This window comes from Eschrichtius robustus, chromosome X, assembly GCF_028021215.1.
Source record: "Eschrichtius robustus isolate mEscRob2 chromosome X, mEscRob2.pri, whole genome shotgun sequence".
Classification (NCBI taxonomy): domain Eukaryota; kingdom Metazoa; phylum Chordata; class Mammalia; order Artiodactyla; family Eschrichtiidae; genus Eschrichtius; species Eschrichtius robustus.
The window spans coordinates 91,420,637-91,430,547 of record NC_090845.1 but is presented as its reverse complement, the minus strand read 5'-3'; the positions used below and the strand labels follow the sequence as shown (position 1 = coordinate 91,430,547).

General features: G+C 42.4%; 1 protein-coding gene and 1 pseudogene across 2 annotated transcripts; both read left to right on the top strand.

Annotated features, from left to right (window-relative positions):
- The first annotated feature begins 1,075 nt into the window (after positions 1-1,075).
- On the top strand, positions 1,076-5,336 carry LOC137756378 (GMP reductase 1-like; annotated as a pseudogene).
- TCEAL8 (transcription elongation factor A like 8) lies at positions 5,178-7,389 on the top strand. Of its 2 annotated transcripts, XM_068533200.1 has the most exons (3): positions 5,178-5,292; positions 5,694-5,765; positions 6,383-7,389. In XM_068533200.1, exon 3 carries the CDS (start codon positions 6,425-6,427, stop codon positions 6,776-6,778), a length of 354 nt encoding a protein of 117 aa, XP_068389301.1. In that variant the 5' UTR covers positions 5,178-5,292; positions 5,694-5,765; positions 6,383-6,424; the 3' UTR covers positions 6,779-7,389. The 2 variants fall into 2 exon arrangements, with proteins under 2 accessions (XP_068389301.1, XP_068389302.1); XM_068533201.1 differs by lacking the exon at positions 5,694-5,765 and having other exon boundaries at positions 5,190-5,292.
- The last annotated feature ends 2,522 nt before the right edge of the window (positions 7,390-9,911 follow it).

The following is a 9,911-nucleotide window of genomic DNA, read 5'->3' as shown; positions in this document are numbered from 1 at the left end:
ACACAGCCATAAATAAATAAATAAAATAAAAAAAAAAAAGAGACATGTTAACCAAATGCAACATTGTATCCTGGATTGAATCCTGGGACAGGAAAAAGACAGTAGTGAAAAACCTGGAGAAATCTTAATAATAAAGTCTGTAATTTAGTTAATAGTATTGCACAAATGTTAATTTCTTTGTTTTTATAAATGTACCACAGGTATTAGGCAAAGCTAGATGTAGGGTTTACAGAAATGCTTTGTACTATCTTCTTTAGAACTAAAATTATTTCAAAACAAAAAGTTTAAAAAATAAACCAGACTGAGTTTCAAAAACCCCAAACAAAACTCTCTTAATGAATGAAAGTGATTGAATAGTTGAGGAAACAAACTGAAATGTCATTAAACGAATTCATTATTCAGTGAGAAACAGAAGATTTGACAGACCATAGTTGACAGCAATTACTGGAAAAAATAAAATTGTTCCATGTTTATACCAGAAAATTAGAACTACTTAATAAACTAGTTGCATGCACATATATGTATGCATTATGTGTATGTGCGTGGAACGGTATTCTCTAAATACTCTTCTGCCACTTTCTTCACTCAAAAATATAACTTCAATATAATTTGATGTCACTACACATTTTTTATTTCATTACTTTTTATATCTACACAATTTCCACAGTGTGGATAATTTATTTAACCATTCCCATATTAGCGAAAATTTAAATCGTTTCCACCAACTTGAACTTTCAACATTGGAGTGGTTACAAAGTTGAACCAGATAAGGTTTTTGTCCTATGGCACTTACAGATAAGTAAGGGATACAAAGCAGAAAGTCAACAAAACAGGATGAAAGAGTTAGGATAGGTAAATAGAGTGCAGGCAACTAAGGCAGAATCAAGAGGTCAGCAAAGACTTTATTTCCATTATAAACTTAATTTTTAAAAGCACCTAGCCAGCAACAACAGCACTCTCTCCCCAACAACTCTGCTTTTGCCACAGGAAAAAAGTTGCCTGGTCCAAGCTGTAGTACAGCTGAAGTGTGCCTCTCTGCAACCTAGCAAGATGCTCTACATAGATATGAACCTCAATGCTTAAGCAAAGCAATCTCAAGAATCTAGCTGAGGTGGATCTTAAGCATTCTGTCACATAGTAAGAAAGTCTAAGCAGACCAACTCAAGGATTCCTATTACTGTGGTCAACATAGACACCAAGGGGACATATGAAATGGCAGTGGTTATGACACAGCATTTCAGGTTCACAGCAATTCATAAGCATTATGCCCTGGATAACTAGAAACTCTTGGCCACAATAATCCACAATGTGTGCAGCATTTAGCTGTGAGTTCAGGAAGTGGGCAGAATTATCTGGAAGAGATGAAAAGTTGTGCTTCAAGTTAAGTTCATTTGCTTGGATGTGGCCAGTGGCTATTCTGAAGAGTTTGTGGAACTTTTGAAACTTATGCATGCCAAATTTCCAAATGTCAGGGAACGTAGTGACAGGAGGGATGGTAGAAGAGTTTACTTTCTGAAGCAGAGACTTACAATCTAAGTGGAAATCAGCCTGGGCTCTGTGTGTACCACTTACCTCAGAACATGAGTGGACTACCCGCAGCTGAGCAAAGTGACGAAATGTGTTGGGTCTGCTTGCACTCCAAAGGGGCAAATCATCTCAGAAGACAACTGCTTGAGTCCATGTACGGCAGCCAAACCTTTGGATCTGGAGCAGATTTTGCCATACTGGGAGGGATGTTTTCAAGCCATAGACAGCGTGCTAGAGAAACGAGGGAGAGAAATAGCCCTCTCAAGCTATTCTATGGGATGAGCTTTGAAAGAGCAGTAAGAAATATGCAGGAGTTGCTGAATACAGAGCCTCAGGAAATGACTTCGAAAGAGAACATAGAAAACAATATTCTGGATATCATATTCTTGTATAAGAGCTCCTTTCTCCTCCCCTCACACCACTTGAAAGGCTTTAGACTTTGGAGCTATCCCCAGTGCCCTCTTGGTGTATAAAAACAGAATATTGATTGGGTCAGAGGTACATGGTGTCTACTCTCCAGAATTCATGTCTTCATTGTTTAAATCAATTTGTGCCCCCTTTTCATTCCTTTTTAAAAAGTTTTTAATTGACAAGAATGCTCTTGTCTCCAAAAATCTTACATTTAAAAAGCTACTGTGATTAACTTAATTTCAAAGGCAGCTGAATGCTATATTGATGCACTGAAATTGCTCAGGGACAAGGATGAAGGTAAAGGCCTGTACCATCTGGCTCTCGGTAAGGTGTGCACCAGTGAGCTGACTGATCTCTCTCTTATGACTATTTAGGAAAACAGGACAATATCCTCTGTCAGTAGCTCCATAAAAATGGTATTAGGGTTGTTCTGACTATCTGTAAGCAGAATAAGCAGAGGAGGGGGACAATGAAACTTCTGCTCCAATTTTTGTGCAAGCAGAAAGAAGGTTCGTCTGTGAGCCAATTGGCATACAGCTCCTTCTGAATCTCTGAGATTTCTGGGAGATGCACTGTTTAAAATCACAAGAGCCACTCAAGCAGCATGAGAGCTGGAGCCTGACCCCCACTCTCCATCAACCCACATCTGAACATCTGCCTGGTTAGATAACCCCCACCCAAAACAAACACAAACACACAGGAAAGGGGAAAGGTAAAAGGCAACCTTTGCTAAGGGCAATATGAGGGGTGCAGACCCTACGTGCAGCATTGATGGGGTGGGGTGGGGGAGAGATCACTTCCAGCTGGGGTGGCTTTAGAGGCTGGGTGATGAAGGCTAGGTCCCTAAGAATGAGCAGGACCAGGATCTAGGAGGAAGAGGAGTGCAATCAGGTGGAAGAACATATCATGCAAAGACAAAGAGAGAGAAGAAGGCATACTTGGGCATAGTGTATGAGAGTTCCTTTAGGATGGGGCAGAGAAGTAGATGACAAGTGTGGCTCAATTCTGATCAACACTGAATGTCAGGATGAGGAAAGTAGGATTTAATTCACAGATGGTGGGGTTGCCATCCAGGGCCTCTGAGCAGGAGAATGACAAGTTGAAAATAAGAAAGAGTGAAGTTTAATTTGACGGTAATGTGCAAAGTAAATTGAAGACAGAGAGGGAGGCCTGAAGGTAGATAGGTCGGAGAAAAGGTTACCCTAGTAGTCCAGTTTGAAGCAATGTTTATAGCAACTCTTTTCATTATTACTCAAAACTGGGAACAACACAAATGTCCTACTGAGGGTACATGGACAAATAAACTGGAACATCCATATAACAGAATACTACTCAGTAAAGAGAAAAGAATGAACTATTAATGCGTGAAACAGCTTAAATGATGAATCTCCAGGGCATTATGCGGAGTGAAGGAAGCCTGTCTCTAAATGTGACATGTTGTAGATTTCATTTATGTAACATTCTGAAAAAGACAAAAGATAGGCGTTGGGAATAGATCAGAGGTTGCCAAGAGTTCAGGAAAGGGGGTAAGGTATGACTGCAAAGGGGTGGCATGAGGAAGTTTTTTGGGGGGTGATTGAACTGTATCCTGATTGTGGTGGTAGTTCCACAAATCTATACATTTCTTAAACTTCACAGAACTGTACACCCAAAAAAGAGTCAATTTCGCTATATGATAATAATTTTATAAAAATATCAGTTGTCCCCTGTTAAATAGAACATCTGAAAGGATGGAAATATTTTGTGGTAGTTAATGGTTACATCTTTATAATTCAGTAGCTATATTTATATTAAAAACTCTCCCTCGAATAATAGGAAATGTATCCATCAACTGTGGAATAAATTCTTCATGCTTAAATATAAATGATAAAACATTAAAGACAGCAAAAATACTTTTTCCAACCCTGCTACCTCGGTGGTGGGCTCTGTTTTTGGCTACCGCATCCCACCGTGACCATCCTAGATAAGACACCCCTCTCTGCCTCCTTCCCCTGACTCTCCAGCTGGCTCCACTGGCCAGATTGCCATTCCCGGCACCAACATACCTCCAAGTACCAGTGGATTCTGGGTTGCGGGGACATCAATTTCCTCTTTTAACTAATATTTTTACTGCAATGATGTCCTCTCTGCTTTCTGATCATAACAATTATGCATGTTGATAGTTCTCTTTTCTAATGGATCAAAGTGAATGATATCAGAATATCTCAAGAGTGGCATGCATGAACAAAAATTCCACCTGCTAAAAAGCCTCACACCAAATGGTGAGATACAGGGAACTCTCTCCTTTCTGAGTGTTTCAAGGATGTATGAGAGTTATTTTCCAACACATTTTTTTGAGTTCCAAAGTAAAGTTGACTCCTTTATAGACTCATCTGATTAGCAAGGCACTGGATCCTACAGAGGACATAAGAGGCAGTGTGCCTGAAGCCTCCACTTAAAACTCAAGCGGAAGCCATGCAGCAGTCCTCATGAAAAGGTCAGACATCTAATACTTGATAACTTGAGTTCAGTCAGAAAGAGAAAAAGTAGTGGATTACTTACATAAAATTGCTAACAAGAGAAAACTGGGCCTCTTCCCACAGATTAATTTGGGGTCAGTTTTTAAAGGCGCTGTTTTAATAAGATTTTAAAAACCTTTTCTAACAGATCAATATGTTGTGAAAACTGTCATTTCATTTGCAGCCATTAGAAAACTTTTCCAAAGTCTTAAAAATTCATGTAACTAATTTGTCCTCCATATTGTGTCAAATATTGCTTATGTAGTATCTCTTTTCTAAAAGTCACTTTTAAAAAGTATGCTGATTGTTTAAAACATTACACAAAGCAGAAAACTATTCTAGAGAACTAGTAAAAAAAAAATCCCACACCCTCACTCCCACATTCTTTTCTAGCTGCCCTCCCGCCCCCATCTACCACCTTCGCCCATTTTAATGCTAGACAGGACTCCAAGGGAAATGGTGGACTGAAGGACCTTGGGGGAGGCGTGGAGGTGAAATTGGAAGCAGGAGAAAGAGATGATTCCCCAAACAAGAAGGAGAAATGGTCGATTCACCCCGAGAGGCTGATTCTCCCTGGTAACCCGAGAAAAACGAGTAGAAACTGCAGGGACAAGATACCAGTTTTGTTGTCTCTGATTGGCAAATACGAAAAAAGATTGACAGTATCAAGTGGAGGGAACGCAGGGGGCGGGCTGCAGTGTTAAATGGGAGGGGTAACCGAAGACTCGAGCTCATTGATGACGCGACCCTCACGTGACCAGGAGTCGACGTGTGCAGAAGTCCTTATAGTCCAGGGCCTGTTTCCCTGTAGCAGTTCCCTATTGCTGGAGGAGAAAAGTGCCCCGGATCCTTTCAGGTCAGTATAAAGGTGGGCGCTGCCTTCGGGACCCTGGGGCCTAGAAGTCAGAGAGCAGAAACCAAGCGTGGCCGGTACCGCTTTCCCAACACTACGGTTCCGCCAAACTCTCATTTTTGTGCAGGAAATTTGGCGCTGTTTGGGGGTGGGTGGGGGTGGAGAGGGAGAAGGGTAGCCAATTGAGGGTCCCGAGAGAGAGACATAGAAACAATTTGGAAATAACTTGTCTCCCACTCCCTGCTTGCAGGGAACCGGTGGGCACGGGGGAAGGAGGGCGGGGTTGCCTTAAAAGGAGGGAGAGGATGAGGACGTGGGGAAACTTTAGACGAACAAGGCCTAGAATCGTGAAAGGGACCCGTGATTCAGGTACTGACCTGCTCACCAAGCACTCCTGTCTGCAGGACTCTTGGTCTTTTGGGAGCGACCCAAATCGAGTGAGGGAAGAGGGAGGAAAATCCCCTGGATCCCTGCAGGTCAGTGTAAAGCTGGAATTGCCTCAGGTCCCTTGGGGGTGGCCGTGGGGGTGGGGGTGTGAGTGCGGATGACACCAAAGCCCATCCCGGGGTCGCTGCCGCCTCTCTCCATCCGGTTGAAGCGCTGGAGGCCTGTGCAGAGCCTGCAACGGAAATGGGGCGGGGGCGGGGTGGGGGGGGAGACTGGAGAGACGTGGAAGGGGGAGGGGAGGCCAGAGACCGGACCAGCCGGTCTCAGGTGAGAGGCAGGAGGTTGGAATGGCTTGGGAAAGCCCAAAAGGGCGGGAGTGTTGGAGACCCGAGGCGAGGGAGGGGTTAATTGCTTCCGCGCTGCTCCCGTTTCGGTGCTAGGAGAGGTCTGTAGCAGGGCCTGCTGGGAAATGGTGGGCTGGAGCGGGAGCGGAGAAGATGGAGCTGGAGCTGGAGGGGGAGAGCGGGGAGGGGGAGAAAGGGGTGGGGCCAGGGGAGTTAGGAGCCTGAGGATCTAGTCTTCTGTAGTTGGAAAACTTTGACAATTAGGGACCTGAATGTGAAGAGGCCAGTCTCTATGGAAACCCATGCTCTGACTGCTGGTCCATTTGCCTGGCATCTAGTCGTTTTGTTTCTTTGTTTTCCAGGATTAATTTATTCAGGAAGGAAATAAGAGAAAAATACTCAACATGCAAAAGTCTTGTGAAGAAAATGAAGGAAAAGCACAGAACATGCCAAAGGCTGAGGAAGACCGCCCTATGGAAGCTGTACCACAGGAGGCAGAAAGAAATCCTCTACCTTCTGAAGAAGGTGTAAGCCAGGAAGCAGAAGGAAACCTTAGAGGAGGGCTGACTCAGCCTGGTCAGGGATATAAAGAGGACACTCCGGTTAGGCATTTGGACCCAGAAGAAATGATAAGAGGAGTAGATGAGTTGGAAAGGCTTAGGGAAGAGATAAGAAGAGTAAGAAACAAGTTTGTGATGATGCATTGGAAACAAAGACATTCACGCAGCCGTCCTTATCCTGTGTGCTTTAGGCCTTGAATTCTTTTTTTTTTTTTCTGTCTGATATTAAAATCTGGCCCCTGCTTTCTTTCTGTTAGCATTTTCTGATGTATCTTTGACTTTTGTTTTATTTTTAATCATCTGGTGGAGTTTTGTTTTAGGTAGTGTCCTTATTACCAGCATCTGGATTTTGTATTTTGACACATTCTCCAGGTCTGTTTTTCAATTGGGAAGTTTCACACATATGCATGAAAATATGCTCATTCCATATTGTAAAGTAAAACATAACAGGTTACAAAGCAGCATATTTAGTATCAGCTCACATATGTAGGAGAAAATCTCAAATTGTGTGTGTGTGCGTGTGCGTGTGTATACATACATACATATATCAAAAATTTAACTGTGCTTATTTCTGTGTGGTGTGAGTTTTTTTCTTTTTGCTTATATGTATTTTTTAATGAACACGTCACACATACAAAAAGAATTAATTTTTTTTTTATAATTAAGAGTCAATCAAATAATTTGCAACCAGCTTATAAGGGCAATGGGGGCACCTAAATTCTTGATGAAAGAACTATTAAAAAAAATGTAAACCTCAAATTACCTCTGGATCTCTTAGCCAGAGGAATAAAACTGGCAGTTATTACAGATACACTTGCTTAAGACTCAGTCTTTTCATGGGAAAACATTTGCCTCACAGGGCTGCTGTGGGGAAGAAATGAGGTGACTCTGAGCTGTGCTTGGTGGGCTCTTGTTCCCACTTATGCATACAGAACCCCAACCCACTACAGAACATCAGTTTTGAGGGAGGGGGGGTCCTGGCCTGACTCAACCTGCGCTCAGGAACAAGTCCAATAGGCAGGGAGGTGGGGACTTCCATGCCAGGCCTCTGCTGTTGAGCCCCACCCCTGGCTCCCCTGGGTCCTGCCAGGCCTGCTGGGCACTGCTGCCTTTTCTCCTGGGCCCTTTGCTCTCTGCTGGCCCTGCTGCTGGTGGTGCACTGGAGTCCTTGAGTGCCAAAGCCCCACTGAGTTTCCTGGAGTCCCCAGTGCATTGAATCCCCACTCTGTCTTCTAAAACTTCTCTCTGCTTTATAGTGATGCTCAACACAGGTGGGGACTGTTCCAGGATTGCTTGGGCCACAGTGTTTAGCAGAGTTTTTAGTAAAACAGCCCCTTCCATTTTCAGCCACAGGACACTTCCTCCATAGGAGTCAGACATGATGAGTCCATTTTGGGGGTTGGACCAGGGTTCAAATTTGAGCAAAACATGTCATACTATAGTCAGAGTTGCTGCTCGAAGTCTAAGAACTGAGGTTTTGTCTTTCTCTTGTGGGATGATTTCTCCCTGAAGGCTCCTGTCAGGCCTGCCCTACTGGTTCAGAAGACTCAGAATATGCATAAATTGCACAAAGCAATACAGGAAACAGATCTAAGGGAACAGTTCCCTTCACCCCATCCCATCCCCAGTTGATAAGTGAAAAAAAAAAAAAAGCTTGGAAAGGCAAAAACTTTATAAATACACTTAAAATAGAATGGCTACTATGTAAATGTTAGGAATTATATTTTCCCTACAGATCAAAGACTATCTTTTCCTCCTGATATCCCACCTACTTGTAACACATCATGTTTCAATATTTAATTGATTTCTTGATTGATTATTGCTAAGGAGCCAGTAGGTTTGTCCAAATTCTGCTATTGGCTCAATAATCTTCCACAAGTCTTTTTTTTTTCTAGTATTATGACAAGCAATTCCAGAAAGAAACAGTTCATGGGACGGATTGCACTCCAAATGTTTTATCAAAGCCTTGCATAATCACCTGCATCAGTATCACCTGGGGAGCATCTTTAAAATACTGATTTCTGGGCCCCACCTAAGACTTACTGCCAGGAGGTGGGCTGTAGAAGTAACAGGTAACAAACTCCTCCAGGTACTGATGCTATACACTGAAGCATGAGGACAACTGGTATATACAGTATGCTTTCCATTATTACAAATATGAAAGTAAAATAATTAGAAGAAAATACTGGTGAACTTTAACTGAAATTCAGGAAGTAGAAGCCTATAACAGCATTTATCTTTTTAAGTATGAACTTTTAAAGGAAAAGGTTGACAGGTTTATATATAAAATTTTAAAGATTCCTTTTAACAAAGACAAGATAAAAAGTCAAGGTGGGGAACTATATAAGATGCATTTTTCTTGACGGAACACCATCAAGAAAATGTTTGGCCATGCATTCACTCCTTCCAATATGAGTAAAAGATATTAAAGTTCTCCTGTGATCAGCTCAGAAAACAATGAGCCATCCCTGTGCTCTTTGGCTTTTTGAAAATTTTTTCTATGTGTGATGCCATTTTGGGGGAGTCTTCATGTCACCAGCCCATTCTTCAAGGTTATGGCAGCCTGATGGATGCTGGTCAGGCTGGAGTGAGATGAAGGTCCAGGAACTCACTTGCCAGCATTATAAGATGGGATGAATCCAGTCCACTGGCACTGAGGTTTGGAGCTGGGGCAGGATGTGGAAGGGCTCCCCCAAGACACACCTCTTTCCAGGGTGGTCTGACTTTGGTTTCTGTGCTCTAGCCTGCAGCAGGCACCAGACTCTTCTAGGCTGAAGGCCAGGCTGTCCTGGACATCCATACCTGGAGGGCAATGACTGTCCCCATTGCAGGTCAGAGCACTAGACTTCCTTTAGCCCCTTTTTCTTTCACAAGGGGGCTTAATGGGAACTTTTTTTTTCACTGTTTGAAAAGCTGTATTTTTTTTTATGGAAAGGCATTTTATTTTAAATACAGCCGTGTGTACATGTCAATCCCAAATTCTCAATCTATCCCTTCCCCCCACCCTTCCCCCTGGTAACCGTAAGTTCATTCTCTAAGTCTATGAGTCTGTTTTGTAAATAAATTCATTTGTATCATTTTTTTTTAGATTCCGCATTTAAACAATATCATATGGTATTTGTCTTTCTCTGTCTGACTTACTTCACTTAGTATGATAATCTCCATGTCCATCCATATTGCTGCAAATGGCATTATTTCATTCTTTTTAATGGAGTAATATTCCATTGTATGTATATACATACCTCAACATAATAAAGGCCATATATGACAAAACCTGCAGCTAACATCATACTCAACAGGGAAAAGCTGAAAGCATTTCCTTTAAGATCAG

Coding starts and splice junctions, on each gene's coding strand:
- TCEAL8 (XM_068533200.1), top strand. CDS start 6,425: ATGCAAAAGTCTTGTGAAGAAAATGAAGGAAAAGCACAGAACATGCCA.